The 26,500-nt window shown below is 45.2% G+C and overlaps 1 protein-coding gene across 1 annotated transcript in view; it reads right to left on the reverse strand.

Annotated features, from left to right (window-relative positions):
• The window catches only part of LOC137634894 (exosome complex exonuclease RRP44-like), a 47,322-nt gene that overhangs the window by 8,129 nt on the left and 12,693 nt on the right, over positions 1-26,500 (reverse strand). Inside the window, exons 3-4 of the mRNA XM_068367443.1 lie at positions 18,860-19,017; positions 649-830 (exon numbers count right to left, since the gene is read on the reverse strand). Coding sequence (XP_068223544.1) covers positions 649-830; positions 18,860-19,017 — 340 coding nt within the window. The remainder of the gene's footprint in view (positions 1-648; positions 831-18,859; positions 19,018-26,500) is intronic.

Raw genomic sequence — 26,500 nt, forward strand, 5'->3', positions numbered from 1 at the left:
GTTTTTGCTTTTTTCTTTGCATTGATCCTATCTCTAGAATACAAACCTTCAGTTACTCATCTAAGATAGAACATAGTGCAGATTATGAGGGATGAAATTATACTCCACGAAAACCCAGACTATAACTGTTAGGTATAGGACAGTGAATTCCCCCACCCGATCTATCCCTTGCCTCTACCATACATGAGCAACCTTTAAACAGTGTTTAATTAACATCAGTAAACAATACATGTAAATTGATTAAGTTCAAAAGGTCAACCTTGAGCAAAATTCAATTGTAAATAGACATGTCTGGTCTATCTATTCTTCCTCCACTAAATAAATATTTAGTATACTAAAAGCACCTTTCAACATTTTGGGGCCCTGCTTAGCTTGCAGGAAAAATCAAAATGATAGTAAAAATAATATACTACTCTTGAAATCAATATACATTTTCTAAGGATTACTTGTATGGCAGCTTTGATCAACCTGCTTCTGCCCCCATCAGCTGACATCTTTTCTGTGATGAGACCAGTTTCTCACCATGTAGTCTCATTCAAGTACAGTACTGTACAATAATTCATAAATGACATCTCTTCAATTTACCTTACATGAGTTCCCTCAGGGAAAAAATTCTCGAGAAAAATATTAACATAAAAAGTCACTTACTGGTGTATGCTTCCACTTCCATCTGACGTGCTTTATCCCGATTGTCAATGTCATTGGTGATCAGAACTACATTCTGATTACACATTCTAAAATGTTGTTTGTACCACCAAGAACCTACGCGTATGGCTCGGTCATTTCTATCATTGACTGATTCCTTCTCCTCTCTTTCTACATAGCAGTCACTGCAATACAGTATGATAAAAAACAAATTTGTAGTAGTATTTGTATTCCTGGTTAATTAACAAAGAATACACATACAGTGTCCTCTTCTCTTACAGTAGAAAAACAATGACTCTTAAAATTTGAAGTATGATATAATGAAGCTTTATTTCAAAAAGGGAAGTGAAAATTTTTAATATATTTTACTACACAACTGCCCTAAGTTCTAGTTGTTCCAACAAAAATTCAAACCTTCGTCCTTTACATAGGAGAAATAAGAGCAAAGCTGCAATACAGGGCAGTTTAAACTTTAGAACAAGGTGAAAACGAGTGGCCGGAAGTCACCAGCCAGGAGCGGGGAAGCCCTACCCCTTTCTTGCTCACTTAGTTATTTTGATAGCAGTCATCAGTGAGAACAGACATTCCCACTGGCTGGAAATTTAGCAGACATACTAACTCTAATTTTTATTTCTTTTACCAGTGTGTTAGTGATCATAAGTGTCTTCAGTGGGGATACCTACGGGAGTACGGACGTGCCAGGGATGTTGGATCGTTGATGCGGGAACTTAAAGAGGGATGTTTGTGCCCTGCCTACAGACGACACTCCTGCAGTCAAGCTTCTCCTTGTGATGAGTGCCGGGAGTGGTCACTCTCCCAGTTGGTGGTGTATGGCAGGAGGAGGAACATGGGAAAAGGCAAGAAGTTTGTCTATACCCTGGAGAAACTGTCTCCTCAATGATGACAGGATAAACCAATCATTGAGAAATAGAAGCAAGCAAATCCCATCCATGTGGTCCCCAGGTTCAGACCAGGGTGAACACTTGGGTTGCAGTTGAAAGTTTGATCACAGGACTTTGAACTAGTACTTGACTCCCTCAAGGATTAAGTGGGAGGTACTTTCTGTCGGATTGGTGGAACAGTATTTGAAAACATGCGTCCTTGAGTTCGGAAGAGCATGAATTCCTCCTTCCTGGTGGCTGCATGAACTCTAATTGCTGTCTCCATCTTGAATTTGTAGAGCAAACTTGTTTAGAAGAGATAAATGATGGCTCTTCATAAACCCGTCGAATTCCCCATTAGATATAGTCAGCTAGTCAGCTGTATTAGCCAGGAGACCCATCTCAGACGACATCTAGCGTATTCTTCTCCATCATCACCTTTATTTTGTTTGTGAGGATGAGGGCTTTTAGCAATTCCAGAGGGTATGTCAAGAATGTCAACAGACAGTGACTGAGGAGATGACAATAGCTGATGGAAGTAAGGCGCTAACCGTTCCGAAGAACTTTCACCAGTTTTCAAAAACATTGCACCATAGTTTGCCAGGCAATCCCCCACTTGTGGCAGCTGGAGAAGGGGTTCGTTAATCTCAGTGACCCCTGCCTCCTCTCTTTATCCTCTTCTTATCAAACACCCTGCCAATGCAAATCAGTTTCATGCCTAGAGGAGTTGCCTCTACATCCAGAGGTATCAATACTGTAGAGACCAACAGGTCTAGTAATGAAGACATGTCTTGCGACTGAGACCAGTTTTGGGCCACAGGATAACTATTTCAGTGTCAGGTGTAGGCTATGCCTTTCGGCGATCAGAATAAACAGGTGACACACCTACGGACAAATCACGCTCCCTGGATGAAGACAGATTGGAAGTCTTTCCACTCTGCTTGGTCTTCCAGTCAGGCTAGTCTTTGGGAGTACTAACGAGACACGGTTCATCCCACAAGAAGACTTCTCTACTAAAATACAGCTAAGAGAGGAATTGCCTGATCTGCACTGCTTCTGTCTATCCTGAGAGTATCAAAAACATGAGGACTGAGTGTGGAGAGCCTTCACTTTTGGGAGATCATGATTTTGAAGATTTGCTGTCCCTTAATTCACGAGTTGGAGATCATAGATATTTAGGTTTTTGCCTTAATAAGTGAATGCGTACAAGTCATAGCTTGTGCAGGAAAATGAGATTGAAGTGATGATCGTGTTCCTGTATGCCAAGTCAAAGAGGCTTGATACTAGAACATAGCTCGTAAGCCTGATCAGTAGTGCTTGTACTAGCATTTGAAGCAAGGGCAGGTGCCCTAGAACCTCATACCTGAACGAATATTCTGAGGGAGAATCTCAGTACAATGCTGCTACTCCCATGAAATCCTGCAGAGGAACTGGGAGGAGACTCAAAACCCCTCCAATTGGTCATCCTGTCCCTTAGAGAACTTTTCTTCTTTCTACCAGCAGCCAGTTTTTCAGCAGGGGAAGAAGGCACAGAGAAAAAGGAGCAGATGAAGGGGGACCGATTACAATTATCTTTCCATAAAGTCGAGGGTTCTCTACCTTAATACAGACTCTTAGCAACAGACAATGGGGGTTCGTCTTCGGCAACAAGCACGGACAGGTAGAGGGGCATCACACCACAGCTCTCCTCGGCAGGGAAGGGGGGAACGGCAACAGGGCAAGAAGACTTCTGGGCCCTATTGACTACTAAGACCTCGGGGACCTTCTACACTGATATGCACCATTATTTCAGGGCAGGCCACAGCATACCCAGGTCCAGGAACCCTGCCCAAAATAGGAAACCGAGAAGTATGTACTGTACTGTATGTACAAACAGTCAGCCAAAATCAAAGTAAAAGTAGCACCACCAGTCGCATGGAAAGAGTTTGAACCACCACCCAATAGCCAGCTGTGTTTACACTGTTAAAAGCTTAACAGCATTTCCAGTTTTACTAAAGTCATACGCCTATTTAAAGTCAAAGGTTTGTATTATGTAAAAGAATTAATAGTGATATACAGAGCTGTTCCTTACTGAAAAACAATAAAATTGTGAAAAGATATTTATGAAACAACAATAACCCAGATATACAGGTATAAAAATGTTATTTTTATTAATAAAATAAATTTTTGAATATACTTACCCGATAATCATGTAGCTGTCAACTCCGTTGCCCGACAGAATTCTATGGAGGGATACGCCAGCTATCACAATACTAGAAGGGGGTGTATTTACCAGCGCCACCTGTGGCCAGGTACTACAGTACTTCTTGTTGACACCTCCTCAATTATTCCTCGGTCCACTGGTTCTCTATGGGGAGGAAGGGAGGGTCGATTAAATCATGATTATCGGGTAAGTATATTCAAAAATTTATTTTATTAATAAAAATAACATTTTTCAATATTAAACTTACCCGATAATCATGTAGCTGATTCACACCCAGGGGGGTGGGTGAAAACCAGTGTACAAGATTAAAGGATAGCTAAGTATCCCATATTTCATATAATCAGTTATCCACAATAACAATGAAATAATAAGTACCTGGTAAGGAAGTCGACTTGAACCGTTACTCTGCCTTTAATAAGATCGTCTTCCTTACTGAGCGCAGCGTTCCTCTTGGGAGGCTGAATCAACTCAAAGGTGCTAAAGTATACAGGGCTGCAACCCATACTAAAGGACCTCATCACAACCTTTAACCTTGGCGCTTCTCAAGAAAGAATTGACCACCCGCCAAATCAACAAGGATGTGGAAGGCTTCTTAGCCGACCGTACAACCCATAAAAAGTATTCAAGAGAAAGGTTAAAAAGTTATGGGATTATGGGAATGTAGTGGCTGAGCCCTCGCCTACTACTGCATTCGTTGCTACGAATGGACCCAGGGTGTAGCAGTACTCGTAAAGAGACTGGACATCTTTGAGATAGAATGATGCGAACACTGACTTGTTTCTCCAATAGGTTGCATCCATAACACTCTGCAGAGAACGGTTCTGTTTGAAGGCCACTGAAGTAGCCACAGCTCTCACTTCATGTGTCCTTACCTTCAGCAAAGCAAGGTCTTCTTCCTTCAGATGAGAATTTGCTTCTCTAATCAGAAGCCTGATGTAGTAAGAAACTGAGTTCTTAGACATTGGTAGAGAAGGCTTCTTGATAGCACACCATAAGGCTTCTGATTGTCCTCGTAATGGTTTTGACCTTCTTAGATAGTACTTAAGAGCTCTAACTGGGCAAAGTACTCTCTCCAGTTCGTTCCCCACCATGTTGGACAGGCTTGGGATCTCGAACGACTTAGGCCAAGGACGGGAAGGAAGCTCGTTTTTAGCCAAAAAACCGAGCTGCAAGGAACATGTAGCCGTTTCAGATGTGAAACCTATGTTCCTGCTGAAGGCGTGGATCTCACTTACTCTTTTACCTGTTGCTAAGCACACGAGGAAAAGAGTTTTTAATGTGAGGTCCTTAAAAGAGGCTGATTGGAGCGGTTCAAATCCTGATGACATTAGGAACCTTAGGACCACGTCTAGATTCCAGCCTGGAGTGGACAACCGACGTTCCTTTGAGGTCTCAAAAGACCTAAGGAGGTCCTGTAGATCTTTGTTGGAGGAAAGATCCAAGCCTCTGTGGCGGAAAACCGCTGCCAACAAACTTCTGTAACCCTTGATCGTAGGAGCTGATAGGGATCTTACGTTCCTTAGATGTAACAGGAAGTCAGCAATCTGGGTTACATTGGTACTGGTTGAGGAAAACTGCATTGGCCTTGCACCAGCTTCGGAAGACTTCCCATTAAGACTGATAGACTCTGAGAGTGAATGTCGTCCTTGCTCTGGCAATCGCTCTGGCTGCCTCCTTCGAAAAGCCTCTAGCTCTTGAGAGTCTTTCGATAGTCTGAAGGCAGTCAGACGAAGAGCGTGGAGGTTGGGTGTACCTTCTTTACGTGAGGTTGACGCAGAAGGTCCACTCTAGGAGGAAGAGTCCTGGGAACGTCGACCAGCCATTGCAGTACCTCAGTGAACCATTCTCTCGCGGGCCAGAGGGGAGCAACCAACGTCAGCCGTGTCCCTTTGTGAGAGGCGAACTTCTGAAGTACCCTGTTGACAATCTTGAACGGCGGGAATGCATACAGGTTGAGATGGGACCAATCCAGCAGAAAGGCATCCACGCGAACTGCTGCTGGGTCTGGAATCGGAGAACAATACAAGAGGAGCCTCTTGGTCATCGAGGTAGCGAATAGATCTATGGTTGGCTGACCCCACAGGGCCCAAAGTCTGCTGCAAACATTCTTGTGAAGGGTCCACTCTGTGGGGAAGACCTGACCCTTCCGGCTGAGGCGATCTGCCATGACATTCATATCGCCCTGAATGAGCCTCGTTACCAGCGTGAGCTATCGATCTTTTGACCAAATGAGGAGGTCCCTTGCGATCTCGAACAACTTCCTCGAATGAGTCCCTCCCTGCTTGGAGATGTAAGCCAAGGCTGTGGTGTAGTCGGAGTTCACCTCCACCACCTTGTTAAGCTGGAGGGACTTGAAGTTTATCAAGGCCAAATGAACTGCCAACAACTCCTTGCAATAGATGTGAAGTGTCCTTTGCTCCTGATTCCATGTTCCCGAGCATTCCTGTCCGTCCAGTGTCGCACCCCAGCCCGTGTCCGATGCGTCCGAGAAGAGACGGTGGTCGGAGGTCTGAACAGCCAATGGTAGACCTTCCTTGAGAAGAATGCTGTTCTTCCACCACGTTAGAGTAGACCTCATCTCTTCGGAAACAGGAACTGAGCCCGTCTCTAGCGTCATGTCCTTTATCCAGTGAGCAGCTAGATGATACTGAAGGGGGCGGAGGTGGAGTCTCCCTAACTCGATGAACAGGGCCAGCGATGAAAGTGTCCCTGTTAGACTCATCCACTGCCTGACTAAGCATCGGTTCCTTCTCAGCATGCTCTGGATGCATTCTAGGGCTTGGAAGATCCTTGGGGCCGACGGACAAGTCCGAAAAGCTCGACTCTGAAGATCCATACCCAAGGAGACAATGGTCTGGGATGGAACGAGCTGAGACTCCTCAAAATTGACCAGGAGGCCCAGTTCCTTGGTCAGATCCATAGTCCATTTGAAAATCTCCAGACAGCGACGACTTGAGGGAGCTCTTAAAAGCCAGTCGTCTGACGGAGCCGGACACAAGATCATGATACTGCTGCACAGTCTGTAAACTGTCAATCATGGGCAAGCGAGGAAGTACAGTGACAACCCGAATCTGTCTAGACTGTCTGGGTCGTACAGACAACTCCTTAACGGGTTGCTGAGGTTGCCGCACTGCGTCACAACAAGTCCCTTCTGTTGGTTGTTGAACGTCTTCCCCGTGACACATTGACTCCGTAAACAAAAAAATCCTCTAACAAGGACTAAGCTTGGACTGCATGTCATGCAACACAGCTCAAGGTCTATGGGAGCAGGTGTGGTAACAGACGGGATTAGCGGCTGAAGTGTAACCATTACCTTCCCTGTAAGCATGTTATGCTTAAATAAAAGTCCATAAGAGGTTATGCAGCTAAAGGCTCCCTCCAAATGACAGAGTCCTCAAGGGAATATCAGAAGGAGGGAGAAAAGAACTTTCTCATCTACAGGGACCTTATCCTAGAAAAGCTAAGTTCTCTGAGTGAGGGTTCACTGGTGCAAAGCAGCAGACTAGAAGGCAACGTTATGAAACTGCTTGACAGTCTAGTGAGTTGGCAACAACCCAAGATGTGTTGAGAAGCATGCGGTAAGGTATGCAGAGCATGATGTATGCAGAGTATGCTGTATGCAGAGCATGCTGTATGTAGAGCATGTTGTATGCAGAGCATGCTGAATGCAGAGCATGCTGTATGCAGAGCATGTTGTATGCAGAGCATGCTGAATGCAGAGCATGCTGAATGTTGAGCATGTAGTAAGCAGAGCCTGCTGAAAGGAAAGCAGAGCGTGTGCATGGCGTTTAACATTTCTCAGAAATTCCATGACCAGTGCTAGAGTGCTTTATGCATGCTTGCATGGGGTTTAAACCATGGTATGCTGAACAGCAGAGTCAGAACGAGCTGGAACAACAATAGTGTGGTTTCCTCTTCAAGACTCCGATGAGGGAACACCTGAGGCTCAGTCTGCAAAGGCTGAATAAAAGACAAGCAGAAGGAAGGCGCATGGGTGGAGGAGGCTGACTCCTAGCATGAGTGGTTGAACCCAAGGGTTGCGCTTGCTGAGCGGTTGGCGGAAGCGGAGTAGCAAGTTCCAGTTCCTGTGGTGTGAGCGGAGCGCGATGAGGAAGAGGCTGCGCAGAACAAGGTAAATGTCTCGCAAGCTGAGGCTCCTGAGGCGCAAGGCTAAGGTGTTGTGGTGCTTGCCTTATGGAGGGTTGAGCTCGCTGCAGCAAGAGCTGAGGAGACTGACTCATGGACGGGAGAGGTTGTTGTACCTCAACCGAGTGTTGCATCACTGGTGGAGCAGCAAGTGGAGGCGGAGGAAGAGAGGTATAATCCTCCTGATCCCAATGTAAAGGTTGCCTTAAGAAAGGCGGAGGCTGAACACCACAGGGAACAGCAAACTCAGCACGTGTCTCAACATCGTACGCCTGGCAGGTGGAACTGCTGGCAGGTGGTACTGCGATCAGGCGGAGCGAGTGTAGGTGGAGGGAGTGTAGGCGGAGGCGGAGGAGCAACACTCTCAGCCCGACACTCACGCATCAAGTCCGAAAGCTGTGCTTGCATGGACTGTAGTAGAGTCCACAACATCGTACGCCTGGCAGAAGGTACTGTGATCAGGCGGAGCGAGTGTAGGAGGAGGGAGTGTAGGCGGAGGCGGAGGAGCAACACTCTCAGCCCGACACTCACTCATCAAGTCCGAAAGCTGTGCTTGCATGGACTGTAGTAGAGTCCACAACATCGTACGCCTGGCAGATGGTACTGTGATCAGGCGGAGCGAGTGTAGGAGGAGGGAGTGTAGGCGGAGGCGGAGGAGCAACACTCTCAGCCCGACACTCACTCATCAAGTCCGAAAGCTGTGCTTGCATGGACTGTAGTAGAGTTCACAACATCGTACGCCTGGCAGGAGGTACTGTGATCAGGCGGAGCGATCATAGGCGGGGGGGAGTGTAGGCGGAGGCGGAGGCGCAACACTCTCAGCCCGACACTCACGCATCAAGACCGAAAGTTGTGACTGTATGGACTGCAGTAGAGTTAACTTGGGGTCGGCAGACACTAAGTTCTGCTGAGGTAAAGCCTTAACAGCAGAGATCTGTTGTGGCAGAACCTTACTCCTCTTAGGCGGAGTGTAATCAACTGATGACTGAGGAGAGTCAGAGCTAACCCAATGACTGCATTCGGGTTGTGAACTTTAACTTCGTACGTCTGGCATAGGTCTGGACTTAACGTTTAAGAAGTCTTGAGACCAGCGTTACTCTGCCTTTAATTTCTCCCCTAATCTCTTCTGCAGACGAGCAAAATAAGGGCTCAATCGTCTGCGGGTGGGAGTGACGGTCTCGGTAAGACACGCCCACAACCACCGAGAATACTTCTGTGCGCCGATCAAGGCCTGCTGAACCCTTATGCCCTTCGACATTGCTTCTCCCCTGGGCTTGGGAGCTTGCAAGAGGTCCCGGACTGGGAGGACGACTGGCGCGCACAAAAGTACCCTCACGCACTAATCACTTATCACTTTGATTTCTGTTTGCACTTATTTCACTGAACTCGAAACTTTAAGTGGTTTGTACCTGAAATACGCAATTCTATCCTTTCTCAAAGTTAGTAATTGCGAAAACAGAATTACAATGTAACAGAAAAATCTAATGAAAGATAATTCAGTGGTTGGAAAGAGACTAAACACTAGATCACTCTAGAAACGTTTAGTTTCTTCCCCTAAAGAGACTAGGGAGAAGAGCAAAAAACGATAACGACGTTACTCGTACGCCTGGCAGGCTTGAATGAAACGTTTATCCTCTTTCTCCCTCCGTCTCTATCTCTCTCTCTCTCTCTCTCTCTCTGAGAGAAGAGCCCAATCATATATATCGTTAAAACATATTATTGTTAAAGGAAAAAAACTGAAAAGTTCCTTTATTAGGATCAAAACCATTAAGTTAAGAAAGAATGAACAAAACGCTAGACACGGTTACTCTTACTGCAACGTGAAACCGTGAACATTCTTTCTCTATCGTAACGATAGAGTGCAAGTTGAACGTTCTGAACGTCAACAACTGCAGAGACAAAACAAAACGTTAGTTCAACTTTGAAAACAGTACGAGACTGTCAAAGAAAATCTTTCAAACTCTGTGGCGGAAATAGCATAATATGTTAACAGGTAAAACCGAAATGACGGGCTCAAAGTTTATTAACTTCGGTAAAAGACCGCCTACTATTAGGAAGGTCGAATATAAACAAATATAAAAATTAATTTTAATGAGTTTATAATAAAAGGAAGTTAATCGAAGAGGCCTATAAGAGGCGGAGAGATATAAAATAAATCTATAACTTTTGTTAAGCAAAATTAAGAAAGAGAGTCTATACTCTCTTAGACACCAACACTTCCGTCTAAGGGAAGGGTCGGCCATTGAAAGGTGAACGAGAGTTCATACTCTCTCGTCACCAAAATTAATCAAATTAATTCCAAAAGCTAACTAAGCTAATATAGAAGTTTCCAGTAAAGCGACAGCCGAAATCAAAGAGAAATACTTCACCAAAGTCGTGAAAATACTCCAAGAACATAAGCGTATCCCAGAACGTCTTGCCGGAAGCACGACAGAGGAATAATTGAGGAGGTGTCAACAAGAAGTACTTGAGTACCTGGCCACAGGTGGCGCTGGTAAATACACCCCCTTCTAGTATTGTGATAGATGGCGTATCCCTCCATAGAATTCTGTCGGGCAACGGAGTTGACAGCTACATGATTATCGGGTAAGTTTAATATTGAAAAAAAAAGGTGAGATAAACTTTGGATAAATTAGCTTGCAGTTCTGAGAACTTCATAAACTGTGGTGGACTGTTGGTAACGTCCTTGCCTGGTGATCCCCAGACTGGGGTTCGAGTCCTGCTCTTACTCGTTAGTTCCTTTGGTCGTTGTAACCTCACCATCTTTGTGAGCTAAGGATGTGATTTAGGGAGAGTCTAGAGGTCTATCTGCCGAGTCATCAGCAGCCATTACCGGGCCCTCCTTGGTCCTAACTTGGGTAACGAGGGAGCATGGGTACTGATCATATGTATATATGGTCAGACTCTAGGGCATTGCCCTGCTTGATAGGGCAATGTCACTGTCCCTTGGCTCTACCATTTATGAGCAGTGTTTAAAGTCTTCAAGTGCTGTACAAGTTATAAAAAAGATGACAATCCAAAATTTCAATGTCATGGAAATATTTAATCAAGAACAGTACACAATACTATAGTAAATTGGCCATTACAAAAGCAAATTAATAAACAAAAGAACCACGCAGAAAACCAAACGAACAACTAAGAGCAAAATTGGGTCCTGTGAAGAAAATTAATATTAAAAATAAGTTTTCCATCATCATAAGCAGTTAAGTGCAATACCAAGAGAAACATGACAAAAACTGATCTATCTAGTATCCAGAAGCAGAGGCTCTCTTTATATGGCTGCATCAACCTGCAGATGATTTTAATTGCCAAGTAATTAAATTGCACTACTGAGTAACAGTTTTAAAATCTCACAGGGATGTTTGAGCAGATTTGTTACCTTTGCCAAAGAAGTTGGGAGAAGGTTATATTTTTGCCCCTTCTTGTCTGTTTGTTTGTAAACAACTTCCTGGCCACAATTTTACTCTTAGAGTATGGGAATTTTCATAAATAAATTATGTTGAGATGTAGAAGTGATTCAATTTTGAGAGTCCTAGATCAAAGGAAAGAACGCTATTAATTGGATCAGTCTATGGTACAAGACCGAGAGGAAGGCCTAAAACTAGATTGAGTGACAATATCAAGGAGATGTGCGGGCTAACGATGGTGGAGTTGGAAAGGAAGGCTCAAGACCGGAATGAATGGAGAAGTTTTGTGCAGAGGGCCACGGCCGTTCGACATCGAACACCCCGTACTTGATGATGAGATCAAAGGTCAAGGTCGAGAAAAATGTTGATCGAATTAACCCTAACCTTAACACTGAGTTCACCCATGGTTGTCACACAGACTTCAATTACGCCTACAGTCTAAATTGCTTCCGGGAAAAGCCAGCTGAATTCAAGAAATAAGCTACCATGGCGGAGGTCTGCACTCTCAGTATTTTTTTTTAATTTCTAAATGAGGTGGAAATATGAGTACTATCAATTAAAAGAAGTTAGGTGGAAAATGAAGAGCAACAGAGAAAAAAAAATAGCATAGATCTTTCCCTAATGAAATAAATGCATGGAAAAATTGAGTATGACTCATAGTATGCAATTTACAACTCATTACAAGCAGTACTAGTTTTCTAGCCACTTGATAACTCCACCAAAAATTACGATAGAATATGTTATTTTTATTAGTAAAATAAATTTTTGAATATACTTACCCGATAATCATGTAGCTGTCAACTCCGTTGCCCGACAGAATTCTATGGAGGGATACGCCAGCTATCACAATACTAGAAGGGGGTGTATTTACCAGCGCCACCTGTGGCCAGGTACTCAAGTACTTCTTGTTGACACCTCCTCAATTATTCCTCGGTCCACTGGTTCTCTATGGGGAGGAAGGGAGGGTCGATTAAATCATGATTATCGGGTAAGTATATTCAAAAATTTATTTTACTAATAAAAATAACATTTTTCAATATTAAACTTACCCGATAATCATGTAGCTGATTCACACCCAGGGGGGTGGGTGAAAAACCAGTGTACAAGACTAAAGGATAGCTAAGTATCCCGTATTTCATATAATCAGTTATCCACAATAACAATGAAATAATAAGTACCTGGTAAGGAAGTCGACTTGAACCGTTACTCTGCCTTAAATAAGATCGTCTTCCTTACTGAGCGCAGCGTTCCTCTTGGGAGGCTGAATCAACTCAAAGGTGCTAAAGTATACAGGGCTGCAACCCATACTAAAGGACCTCATCACAACCTTTAACCTCGGCGCTTCTCAAGAAAGAATTGACCACCCGCCAAATCAACAAGGATGTGGAAGGCTTCTTAGCCGACCGTACAACCCATAAAAAGTATTCAAGAGAAAGGTTAAAAGGTTATGGGATTATGGGAATGTAGTGGCTGAGCCCTCGCCTACTACTGCATTCGTTGCTACGAATGGTCCCAGGGTGTAGCAGTACTCGTAAAGAGACTGGACATCTTTGAGATAGAATGATGCGAACACTGACTTGCTTCTCCAATAGGTTGCATCCATAACACTCTGCAGAGAATGGTTCTGTTTGAAGGCCACTGAAGTAGCCACAGCTCCCACTTCATGTGTCCTTACCTTCAGCAAAGCAAGGTCTTCTTCCTTCAGATGAGAATGTGTTTCTCTAATCAGAAGCCTGAATAGTAAGAAACTGAGTTCTTAGAACTTGGAAAAGAAGGTTTCTTGATAGCACACTATAAGGCTTCTGATTGTCCTTGTAAAGGTTAAGACCTTTTTAGATAGTACCTAAGAGCTCTAACTGGGCAAAGTACTCTCTTCAGATCATTCCCCACCAAGTTGGACAGGCTTGGGATCTCGAACGACTTAGGCCAAGGACGTGAAGGAAGCTCGTTAGCAAAAACCGAGCTGCAAGGAACATGTAGCCGTTTCAGATGTGAAAACAATGATCCTGCTGAAGGCGTGTATCTCACTTACTCTTTTAGCTGTTGTCAAGCACACGAGGAAAAGAGTTTTTAATGTGAGGTCCTAAAAAGAGGCTGATTGGAGAGGTTCAAATCTTGATGACATAAGGAACCTTAGGACCACGTCTAGATTCCAGCCTGGAGTGGACAACCGACGTTCCTTTGAGGTCTCAAAAGACCTAGGGAGGTCCTGTAGATCTTTGTTGGTGGAAAGATCCAAGCCTCTGTGGCGGAAAACCGCTGCCAACATACTTCTGTAACCCTTGATCGTAGGAGCTGAAAGGGATCTTACTTTCCTTAGATATAACAGGAAGTCAGCAATCTGGGTTACAGTGGTACTGGTTGAGGAAACTGCATTGGTCTTGTACCAGCTACGGAAGTCTTCCCCTTGAGACTGATAGATTCTGAGAGTGGATGTTCTCCTTGCTTTGGCAATCGCTCTGGCTGCCTCCTTCGAAAAGCCCCTAGCTCTTGAGAGTCTTTCGAAAGTCTGAAGGCAGTCAGACGAAGAGCGTGGAGGAAAGGGTGTACCTTCTTTACGTGAGGTAGACTTAGAAGGTTCACTCCTAGAGGAAGAGTCCTGGGAATGTCGACCAGCCATTGCAGTACCTCTACGAACCATTCTCTCGCGGACCAGAGCGGAGCCAACCAACGTCAGCCGTGTCCCTTAGTGAGAGGAGAACTTCTGAAGTACTCTGTTGACAATCTTGAACGGCGGGAATGCATACAGGTCGAGATGGAACCAATCCAGCAGAAAAGCATCCACGTGAACTGCTGCTGGGTCTGGAATCGGAGAACAATACAACAGGAGTCTCTAGGTTATCGAGGTAGTGAACAGATCTATGGTTGGCTGACCCCACAGGGCCCAAAGTCTGTTGCAAACATTCTTGAGAAGGGTCCACTCTGTGGGGATGACCTGACCCTTCCGTCTGAGGTGATCTGCCATGACATTCATACCGCCCTGAATGAACCTCGTTACCAGTTAGCTTTCGATCTAAAGACCAGATGAGTAGGTCCCTTGCGATCTAGAACAACTTCCACGAAAGAGTCCCTCCCTGCTTGAAGATGTAAGCCAGGGCTGTGGTGTTGTCAGAGTCCGCCTCCACCACTTTGTTAAGCTGGAGGGACTTGAAGTTTATCAAGGCCAGAATAACCGCCAACAACTTCTTGCAAATGATGTGAAGTGTCCTTTGCTCCTGATTCCATGTTCCCGAGCATTCTTGTCCGTCCAAAGTCGCACCCCAGCCCGTGTCTGATGCGTCCGAGAGGAGACGGCGGTCGTGTTTCTGAACAGCCAAAGGTAGCCTTCCTTGAGAAGAAAGCTGTTCTTACACCACGCGAGAGAAGACCTCCTCTCTTCGGAAACAGGAACTGAGACCGTCTCTAGCGTCATGTCCTTTATCCAGTGAGCAGCTAGATGATACTGAAGGGGGGGGAGGTGGAGTCTCCCTAACACGATGAACAGGGCCAGCGATGAAAGTGTCCCTGTTAGACTCATCCACTACCTGACTGAGCATCGGTTCCTTCTCAGCATGCTCTGGATGCATTCTAGGGCTTGGAAGATCCTTGGGGCCGACGGAAAAGTCCGAAAAGCTCGACTCTGAAGATCCATACCCAAGGAGACAATGGTCTGGGATGGAACGAGCTGAGACTCCTCAAAATTGACCAGGAGGCCCAGTTCCTTGGTCAGATCCATAGTCCATTTGAAAATCTCCAGACAGCGACGACTTGTGGGAGCTCTTAAAAGCCAGTCGTCTGACGGAGCCGGACACAAGATCATGATACTGCTGCACAGTCTGTGAACTGTCAATCATGGGCAAGCGAGGAAGTACAGTGACAACCCGAATCTGTCTAGACTGTCTGGGTCGTACAGACAACTCCTTAACGGGTTGCTGAGGTTGCCGCACTGCGTCACAACAAGTCACTTCTGTTGGTTGTTGAACGTCTTCCCCGTGACACATTGACTCCGTAAACAAAAAATCCTCTAACAAGGACTAAGCTTGGACTGCATGTCATGCAACACAGCTCAAGGTCTATGGGAGCAGGTGTGGTAACAGACGGGATTAGCGACCGAAGTGGAACCATAACCTTCCCTGGAAGCATGTTATGCTTAAATAAAAGTCCATAAGAGGTTATGCAGCTAAAGGCTCCCTCCAAATGACAGAGTCCTCAAGGGAATATCAGAAGGAGGGAGAAAAGAACTTTCTCATCTACAGGGACCTTATCCTAGAAAAGCTAAGTTCTCTGAGTGAGGGTTCACTGGTGCAAAAGCAGCAGACTAGAAGGCAACGTTATGAAACTGCTTGACAGTCTAGTGAGTTGGCAACAACCCAAGATGTGTGACTGAGAAGCATGCGGTAAGGTATGCAGAGCATGATGTATGCAGAGTATGCTGTATGCAGAGCATGCTGTATGTAGAGCATGTTGTATGCAGAGCATGCTGAATGCAGAGCATGCTGTATGCAGAGCATGTTGTATGCAGAGCATGCTGAATGCAGAGCATGCTGTATGCTGAGCATGTAGTAAGCAGAGCCTGCTGTAAGCAGAGCCTGCTGTAAGGAAAGCAGAGCGTGTGCATGGCGTTTAACATTTCTCAGAAATTCCATGACCAGTGCTAGAGTGCTTTATGTATGCTTGCATGGGGTTTAAAAATCAACATAATGTTTACCTTACATTCATAACTCATGATTCATATTTTTGCCATGGTTTGAAAATGGAGGTAAGGTATGCTGAACAGCAGAGTCAGAACGAGCTGGAACAACAATAGTTGTGGTTTCCTCTTCAAGACTCTGTTGAGGGAACACCTGAGGCTCAGTCTGCAAAGGCTGAATAAAAGACAAGCAGAAGGAAGGCGCATGGGTGGAGGAGGCTGACTCCTAGCATGAGTGGTTGAACCCAAGGGTTGCGCTTGCTGAGCGGTTGGCGGAAGCGGAGTAGCAAGTTCCAGTTCCTGTGGTGTGAGCGGAGCGCGATGAGGAAGAGGCTGCGCAGAACAAGGTAAATGTCTCGCAAGCTGAGGCTCCTGAGGCGCAAGGCTAAGGTGTTGTGGTGCTTGCCTTGTGGAGGGTTGAGCTCGCTGCAGCGAGAGCTGAGGAGACTGACTCATGGACGGGAGAGGTTGTTGTACCTCAACCGAGTGTTGCATCACTGGTGGAGCAGCAAGTGGAGGCGGAGGAAGAGAGGTATAATCCTCCTGATCCCATTGTAAAGGTTGCCTTAAGGAAGGCGGAGGCTGAACACCACTGGGAACAGCAAACTCAGCACGTGGCTCAACATCGTACGCCTGGCAGGTGGTACTGCGATCAGGCGGAGCGAGCGTAGGCGGAGGGAGTGTAGGCGGAGGCGGAGGAGCAACACTCTCAGCCCGACACTCACGCATCAAGTCCGAAAGCTGTGCTTGCATGGACTGTAGAAGAGTCCACAACATCGTACGCCTGGCAGGTGGTACTGCGATCAGGCGGAGCGAGTGTAGGCGGAGGGAGTGTAGGCGGAGGCGGAGGAGCAACACTCTCAGCCCGACACTCACGCATCAAGTCCGAAAGCTGTGCTTGCATGGACTGTAGTAGAGTCCACAACATCGTACGCCTGGCAGGTGGTACTGCGATCAGGCGGAGCGAGCATAGGCGGAGGGAGGGTAGGCGGAGGCGGAGGCGCAACACTCTCAGCCCGACACTCACGCATCAAGTCCGAAAGCAGAGCTTGCATGGACTGTAGTAGAGTCCACTTGGGGTCGGCAGAAACTACAGTAGGCTGAGGTAAAGCCTTAACAGTCGAGCTCTGTTGTGGCAGAACCTTACTCCTCTTAGGCGGAGTGCATTCAACTGATGACTGAGGAGAGTCAGAGCTAACCCAATGACTGTGAACTCTAACTTCGTACGTCTGGCATAGGTCTGGACTTTACGTTTAAAAGGTCTTGAGACCTGAGACCAGCGTTTTCTCCCCTAAATTTCTTCTGCAGACGAGCAAAATAAGGGCTCAATCGTCTGCGGGTGGGAGTGACGGTCTCGGTAAGACACGCCCACAACCACCGAGGATACTTCTGTGCGCCGATCAAGGCCTGCTGAACCCTTCTGCCCTTCGACATTGCTTCTCCCCTGGGCTTGGGAGCTTGCAAGAGGTCCCGGACTGGGAGGACGACTGGCGCGCACAAAAGTACCCTCACGCACAACACTGACATACTTTGCGCTAATCACTTATCACTTTGATTTCTGTTTGCACTTATTTCACTGAACTCGAAACTTTAAGTGGTTTGTACCTGAAACACGCAATTCTATCCTTTCTCAAAAGTTAGTAATTGCGAAAACAGAATTACAATGTAACAGAAAAATCTAATGAAAGATAATTCAGTGGCTGGAAAGAGACTAAACACTAGATCACTCTAGAAACGTTTAGTTTCTTCCCCTAAAGAGACTAGGGAGAAGAGCAAAAACGATAACGACGTTACTCGTACGCCTGGCAGGCTTGAATGAAACGTTTATCCTCTTTCTCCCTACGTCTCTATCTCTCTCTCTCTCTCTCTCTCTCTCTTGACTTAGAACCTGAGAGAAGAGCCCAATCATATATATCGTTAAAACATATTATTGTTAAAGGAAAAAACTGAAAAGTTCCTTTATTAGGATCAAAACCATTAAGTTAAGAAAGAATGAACAAAACGCTAGACACGGTTACTCTTACTGCAACGTGAAACCGTGAACATACTTTCTCTATCGTAACGATAGAGTGCAAGTTGAACGTTCTGAACGTCAACAACTGCAGAGACAAAACAAAACGTTAGTTCAACTTTGAAAACAGTACGAGACTATCAAAGAAATTCTTTCAAACTCTGTGGCGGAAATAGCATAATATGTTAACAGGTAAAACCGAAATGACGGGCTCAATGTTAATTAACTTCGGTACCAAGAAAAGACCGCCTACTATTAGGAAGGTCGAATATAAACAAATATAAAAATTAATTTTAATAAGTTTATAATAAAAGGAAGTTAATCGAAGAGGCCTATAAGAGGCGGAGAGATATAAAATAAATCTATAACTTTTGTTAAGCAAAATTAAGAAAGAGAGTCTATACTCTCTTAGACACCAACACTTCCGTCTAAGGGAAGGGTCGGCCATTGAAAGGTGAACGAGAGTTCATACTCTCTTCGTCACCATAAATAATCAAATTAATTCCAAAAGCTAACTAAGCTAATATAGAAGTTTCCAGTAAAGCGACAGCCGAAATCAAAGAGAAATACTTCACCAAAGTCGTGAAAATACTCCAAGAACATAAGCGTATCCCAGAACGTCTTGCCGGAAGCACGACAGAGGAATAATTGAAGAGGTGTCAACAAGAAGTACTTGAGTACCTGGCCACAGGTGGCGCTGGTAAATACACCCCCTTCTAGTATTGTGATAGCTGGCGTATCCCTCCATAGAATTCTGTCGGGCAACGGAGTTGACAGCTACATGATTATCGGGTAAGTTTAATATTGAAAAACAAAATATCTACTGAGATCAGCAAATGGGAAGATATTTCAAGACTAGAGTAGGAATATTGTCTTAAACATATATAATTTCATTACCTGTGATGTTCATTGGTGAAAACATAAAACTTCTTGGAACTGGTATCAATGAGGTCTCTCAAGCGTTTGTACACAGGAAGAGAGCGATGTTTCACTTCAGTGATAACAGTCTGCAGGATTATTACATTTGTGATGCTGTCATGGGATAGCACATCAATCTGAAAGGGGGACAAAGCATAAGAACAAAATATTTCACACATTTACCTAAGTGTTAGAAATATATATACAGTACAATAATACTTTATACTGTACAGTACTGTACTTCCTCTTTAAAAAACTAAAGGCCAACAAAAAGACATTAGGCCAATTATTTTCAGATCTAAACAAGCATTCTATAAGCATTACTTGAGCAATACACCCCTACCACATATAACCCATCTACAGTACTCTATATGAATATTCCAAATGATGAATGTTATTTATACTAGTTCTTGCACACCTAAATATTATCCCCAATTTTCTTTACACAAGATGTGTAACTCAAAACAAGAATGCTCCCAATGAAAGTTTTAGCTGAGCAAAAACCATTAGTTTTCTAAGAAAATATTCCCGTTCTTAGACGGTCCAACAGGTTTTCGGTTTATTTGCTGTTGAAATGAAGGTCAAATTCAGTGAAAGCAAATTATTTACTACAGGAAAAAATATTTTTTTTGTTAAAAAAATGTTGTTCCGTCCTTAACAATAATTTTATGAATAACTCCATGGAAAATTACTAAAATTATCTTCATCCTAAAATAAGGTGATATTTTTTTTTTTTTTTTTTTACAACGACAAGACAAGGATGAAAACACTAACTGACTGACAGACAGAAAGATGGAGGATTCCCCTTTACATACAGCTAACAACATGCTAAGTGTAGATCACTGAATGACCAACAGACAGACTGACTATCTTCCTTCACACATATGTATAATTGATGGACTATCATCCCATTAACTTGGGGTGACATCATATCAACTATGTAGGAAAAGTAACAATGAGCAGATACATACAATTTCATTCCCTGCAAGTCTATACATGATGGTCTATTCTTTTAACTTACCTTTACTAGAATTTAGCCGCATAGAAAAAGCTGCACTAACAAAATAAGCATAATAGACACACTGGCATACAAACGGATGTTTTCCCTTCATGAACATCTACATATGTTTCTCTTCGAACATATCTATGAAAGATGGGTCTATCTTTATCCCATGCTCAAATGTAATCCCTATAACAATGCAGGAGGAGATGTTATAATAAGAAAATAACAAAATCAAAACTGACATACAGATGCACCCCTTCATGTATTTACACACGACTGGTCTACGTTTTGTATCCAGAATGATTGAAATCCCTTCAAATACATAGAAAACAACAGGATAAGAGTGAAAATCGGACATGATAGACAGACACACGGTATGTACAAAGGGGGAAAAACTATAGTCCCCATGATTTTGTTGGTAGTGAACATGCGACATTCATGTCAAACTTATTGTCTATCAGAAGAGACAAAATAAATAACATTGAAAAGTTTTATAACAATACAAATTGCAAATTTCTTAAGGTACTTTAATTTATGCTTACATGTCTGGTTTAGATAGAATTAATGGAAACTCTTTTTAAATAATAACAAACCCAGTTTAAGAGAAAAAAGTTAAATGACTTATGTTATACAGAGGAGTCAGGAAATTTCACATTGAAAATACGTTGACCGTTGAGTTTGAATGAATGTCTATCGCAGTATACTTGCACATCATTATAATAATGGGTAATTTTAAATATTTAACTTAGCCGGTGAATATATAATAGCTACTCAGCGGCTCGACAGAAAACACACTCAAAAAACTCGCGAGCGATCGCTATGAAGGTTGCGGGTGTGCCCACCAGCGCCAACTATCGGTCAGATACCACTCTTGCATGTAAACAAACCCTTCAATTCTTCTCTGTCGACCTTGACGACAAGACGTATCAATACTCGCTGTAGAACCTGGAGTTTTCTCAACATATTTGGTGAAGTACTTCATTTTGGTTTGAGCTTTCGCAGTGCAGGTGTTTTTCCTCAACATAAACTCTTGAACTCTTTATTGAATCAGATTAATTGATGATGACTTGGATTGTTTTTTGGAATTTCTTTGACTAATTCAAAATGGCTGATCCTTCACAAGTACCTAGATTTCGGAAGTGTAATGCTAGGGACTGTAATAGGCGTCTTCCAAAGGCATCTCTCGACCCACATACTGTGTGTTCCAATTGTCGGGGTAAAACCTGTCAATTGGGAGATCGGTGTGAGGAATGCGTGGGCCTTTCGGAATTCGATTGGCTCGAATACGATAAGTATGCACGTAGGCTAGAGAGAGATAGGGTAAGGAGGAGTTCATCTAGGTCTGTAGATTTTTCCTCTCCACATGCCCCTGAACCTAATCCTTCCCCTGTAGTGGTTGTTCCTAACCCCCCTTCTAGCACTCAGGAACCATCTATGCAAGACATGTTACGTGCTATTCATGCCTTGGGGGAAAGAGTTGAAGCGTTAGCAACTAATCGTAATCAACTCATGGCTGACGTGAAGGAACTTAAGTGTCAGAGTGCCACGGCGGAAAGTGGGAAAGTGATTACTGTAGTGCGCAAAGTGTTGTGACCGAGGGTTCGTCTGTTCGTGCCTGTCGTTCACCTAGTCCGGGACCTCTTGCAAGCTCCCAAGCCCAGGGGAGAAGTAATGTCGTACGACTTATGGGTTCGAGAGGCCTTGATCAGCGAACAGACGTTCCCTCTATGGTATCAGGCGTATCTCACCAAGATCGCCCCTACCATAAGACGAGAGAGCCCATTTTCTCCTCGTCTTCCGAAGGCTTTTCGCGCAAGAAACCGTGGAGCAAGGTTTCTAGGCCTCTTAAACGGAAGTCGGTCCCTTCAGGACAGGTCCAGCGTCCTGGATGTAGTCATTGGGACAGTTCGGACCCGTTGCAGTCATCGGATGACTGCTCGCCGCCTAAGCAAGGCAAGGTTGTGCCGTCTCAGACGTTAACCCCGTCGGTTACCGCACCCATTCCCGTGGACCCTAAATGGGTTATACTGCAGGACATGCAGTCTAAGCTTGCCTCCCTTATGGAAGACTATTCTGCCGATAAGGTTTCCGTTGAGCCTAGCCGTTTATCTCATCGAGATCCTGGCCTTCAGCCACCCTAACGTTCCTTTGTGCGTCCTGTTGACGTTGGCGTAGCCAAGTCACGTCAGTCAGGTTGTTTAGAACCACACTCGATGCGGTCTCGTGTGGATTTTCAGCCGCATTTGGACGTTAGGCAACTTGCTGATGCTCCTGTTGACGTTCAGGACGTTCGCCAACCATCGGAGTTGACTTGTTTTGACGCTGAGCGTCAACATCCGCAGTCTAGAGTTGTTTTGTCTGCTCAGACTAGGCGGTCAAAGCAGTCTCGGGTGGACGCTGTACGTCCTCACGCACCTGTTGTTGTTGACAGTTCACAGAGGGTCAAGCAGTTACATGACGTTGCGTCCTGGTCCGCTACTAATGCACCAGTGCGTGTGGACGCTGCGTGTCAAGCATTGCCAACCCCTTTGCTTGTTTCTCAGCAGTTGTCAGATGAGGAACCTTCAGATAAGGACGTTGCTGACCCTCAGCCTGAGGATCATCCTTCAGATATTGATGAACCCAGAACAGTTCCGCCATCAATGGACTTTAAGAAAGTCATGTTAATTTTTAAGGAGTTGTTTCCCGATCACTTCGTCTCTGTTGCTCCTCGTTCGCCGCCGTCTGAGTTTGTTTTAGGTGTACCTGCTGACATGCCAGCCTTTACAAAACTTGTGCTCTCTCGCTCATCCAAGAGAGCTTTACGGCTTTTAGGCGATTGGTTGGAAACCAAGAGGAGTTTGGGGAAGACGGCCTTTGCCTTCCCTCCATCTAAACTCTCGTCTAGATCGAGCGTCTGGTATGCCACGGGAGAAGTTCTCGGCTTGGGAGTCCCTGCCTCTGCCCAGGGCGATTTCTCAAGCCTTGTAGACTCTCCTCGCCGCCTAGCCATGAGACGCTCGAAGATTAGTTGGTCATCCTCGGACCTTGACCATCTGGTGAAAGGCATTTTTAGAGCCTTTGAAGTTTTCAACTTCCTTGACTGGTGTTTGGGAGCCTTAAGTAGGAAAATCTCATCGGCTGATAGAGATGTCTCCGTACTCATTATGTCCTGCATGGATAAAGCCATCCGCGATGGATCCAATGAGCTCTCCTCCTCTTTTACTTCAGGAGTCCTTAAGAAGCGAGAGTCCCTTTGCTCTTTTCTGTCGGCAGGAGTTACTCCCTGTCAAAGATCTGAGCTACTCTTTGCTCCCTTATCGAAGTTTTTGTTCCCTGAACATTTGGTTAAGGACATAGCTTTGTCACTCGTGCAGAAGGACACCCATGACTTGGTAGCGTCCTCTGCTCGCAAAGGGACTCCTTCGACATCCTTCTCTGCAAGACCAAGGATAGACACTCCGGCGTCCAGGTTTATTCCGCCCTTTCGTGGCAGAGCTCCCAGCAGGGGAAGAGAGGAAAGAAGAGAGGAGCCAAGTCCTCACGTGGCAGAGTCTGACTGCCCGCAGCCTCAGACAGCAGTAGGTGCCAGACTCAAGAACTTCTGGCAAGCCTGGGAGAAGAGGGGCGCAGACCAACAGTCTGTGAGGTTGCTCAGAGAGGGGTACAAAATTCCATTTGTACACAAACCTCCTCTAGCGACTTCCCCCATCGACCTCTCTCCCATGTACCGAGAGGAATCAAAGAGACAAGCCCTGAAACTAGAAGTGTCTCTTTTGCTAGAGAAGGGAGCGGTGGTGAAAGTCTCGGACCTTCAATCACCGGGGTTTTACAACCGCCTCTTCCTAGTACCGAAGAAGACAGGAGGTTGGAGACCGGTGCTAGACGTCAGTGCTCTGAATGTCTTTGTCACGAAGACAAAGTTTACCATGGAGACCACGAAATCAGTCTTAGCAGCGGTCAGAAAGGGAGACTGGATGGTGTCTCTCGACCTAAGAGACGCATACTTCCACATCCCCATTCACTCAGATTCCCAACCTTTTCTGAGGTTTGTTTTCGACAATGTGGTGTACCAGTTTCGGGCCCTGTGCTTTGGCCTAAGTCCTGCTCCTCTCGTGTTTACGAGGCTTATGAGGAATGTGGCATAATTCCTCCATTTATCGGGAATCCGAGCCTCCCTTTACTTGGACGACTGGCTTCTCAGAGCCTCGTCCAGTCATCGCTGTCTGCAGGATCTTCATTGGACATTGGATCTGACCAAGGAATTGGGACTTTTGGTCAACATGGAAAAGTCCCAGCTGATTCCATCCCAAACTATACTGTTTTTAGGGATGGAGATTCGCAGTCCAGTTTTTCGGGCTTTTCCGTCTGCCCCCCGAATAGAGCAAGCCCTGCTCATAATCCAACGGATGTTGAAGAGAGAACGTTGCTCAGTCAGGAATTGGATGAGTCTAGTAGGAACTCTATCATCCCTGGAGCAGTTTGTCTCGCTAGGAAGGCTACACTTTCGACCTCTCCAGTTCCATCTAGCTTTTCACTGGAAAAAAGACAAGACGCTAGAGGCGGTCTCAATCCCGATCTCCGAAACAGTAAAGGCATGCCTGAATTGGTGGAACGACAATATCAGTCTAAGAGAGGGAGTTCCCCTTGCAGTTCAGAACCCAAACCACGTTCTATTCTCAGACGCATCGGATTTGGGTTGGGGTGCGACCCTGGACGGTCGGGAATGCTCAGGTCTGTGGACCTCAAGTCAGAGGAGCATGCACATCAACGGCAAGGAGCTTTTGGCAGTCCACCTGGCCTTGATGAGCTTCGAGAGTCTCCTTCGAAACAAGGTGGTGGAGATCAACTCGGACAATACCACAGCCTTGGCATACATTTCCAAGCAAGGAGGCACCCACTCCCTGACACTGTACGAGATCGCAAGGGACCTGCTCATTTGGTCAAGAGATCGAGGCATCTCCCTGTTAACGAGGTTTATCCAGGGCGACTTGAACGTCTTAGCAGATTGCCTCAGTCGGAAGGGTCAGGTAATTCCTACGGAATGGACCCTCCACAAGGACGTGTGCAAGAGGCTTTGGGCGACTTGGGGTCAACCCAACATAGACCTCTTTGCAACCTCGATGACCAAGAGACTTCCAATCTATTGCTCTCCAGTCCCAGACCCAGCAGCAATACATATAGACGCTTTTCTTCTAGATTGGTCTCATCTAGACCTATATGCATTCCCACCATTCAAGATTGTCAACAAGGTACTGGAGAAGTTCGCCTCTCACGAAGGGACAAGGTTGACGTTAGTTGCTCCCCTCTGGCCCGCGAGAGAATGGTTCACCGAGGTACTTCGATGGCTGGTGGACTTTCCAAGAAGTCTTCCTCTAAGAGTAGACCTGTTACGTCAGCCCCACGTAAAGAAGGTACACCAAGGCCTCCCCGCTCTTCGTCTGACTGCCTTCAGACTATCGAAAGACTCTCTAGAGCTAGAGGCTTTTCGAAGGAGGCAGCCAGTGCGATTGCAAGAGCGAGGAGAGCTTCTACCATTAGAGTATACCAATCGAAGTGGGAAATCTTCCGAAACTGGTGCAAGTCAGTATCTGTATCCTCGTCCAGTACCTCTGTAGCCCAAATCGCTGATTTTCTCTTACACCTGAGAAAGGTTCGCTCCCTTTCAGCTTCCACGATCAAGGGCTACAGGAGCATGTTGGCTTCGGTCTTCCGGCATAGAGGCTTAGATCTTTCCAACGATAAAGATCTACAAGATCTCCTTAAGTCTTTTGAAACCTCTAAGGAACGTCGTTTGGCTACTCCTGGATGGAACTTAGACGTGGTCCTAAGGTTCCTCATGTCAGACAGGTTTGAGCCATTACATTCAGCCTCCCTGAAGGATCTCACTCTTAAGACTCTTTTCCTGGTGTGCTTGGCCTCGGCTAAAAGAGTCAGTGAACTTCATGCCTTCAGCAAGAACATCGGTTTTTCTACAGAAAAAGCCACTTGTTCTCTTCAACTTGGTTTCCTGGCCAAGAATGAACTGCCTTCTCGTCCTTGGCCTAAATCTTTTGATATTCCTTGCTTATCAGAGATCGTAGGCAACGAACTGGAAAGAGTGTTATGTCCCGTTAGAGCTCTTAAGTTCTATTTAGCTCGTACTAAGCCATTACGAGGTAAATCTGAAGCGTTATGGTGTTCGGTTAAGAAACCATCCTTACCTATGTCAAAGAATGCTTTGTCATATTTTATCAGATTTTTAATACGAGAAGCCCATTCCCACTTGAGTGAGGAAGACCGATCTTTGCTTAAGGTTAAGACGCACGAGATTAGAGCTATAGCAACCTCCGTGGCCTTCAAGCAAAATAGATCTCTGCAAAGTATCATGGACGCGACCTTTTGGAGAAGCAAGTCAGTGTTCTCGTCATTTTACTTGAAAGATGTCGACTCTTTACGAGGACTGCTACACACTGGGTCCATTCGTAGCAGCGAGTGCAGTAGTGGGTGAGGGTTCTACCACTACACTTCCCTAATTCCAATATCCTTTTTAATCTGTCTCTTGAAATGTTTTTAATATTGTTTTATGGGTTGTACGGAAGGCTAAGAAGCCTTTCGCATCCTAGTTGATTTGGCGGGTGGTCAAAGTCATTTCTTGA

This window comes from Palaemon carinicauda, chromosome 3, assembly GCF_036898095.1.
Source record: "Palaemon carinicauda isolate YSFRI2023 chromosome 3, ASM3689809v2, whole genome shotgun sequence".
Taxonomy (NCBI): domain Eukaryota; kingdom Metazoa; phylum Arthropoda; class Malacostraca; order Decapoda; family Palaemonidae; genus Palaemon; species Palaemon carinicauda.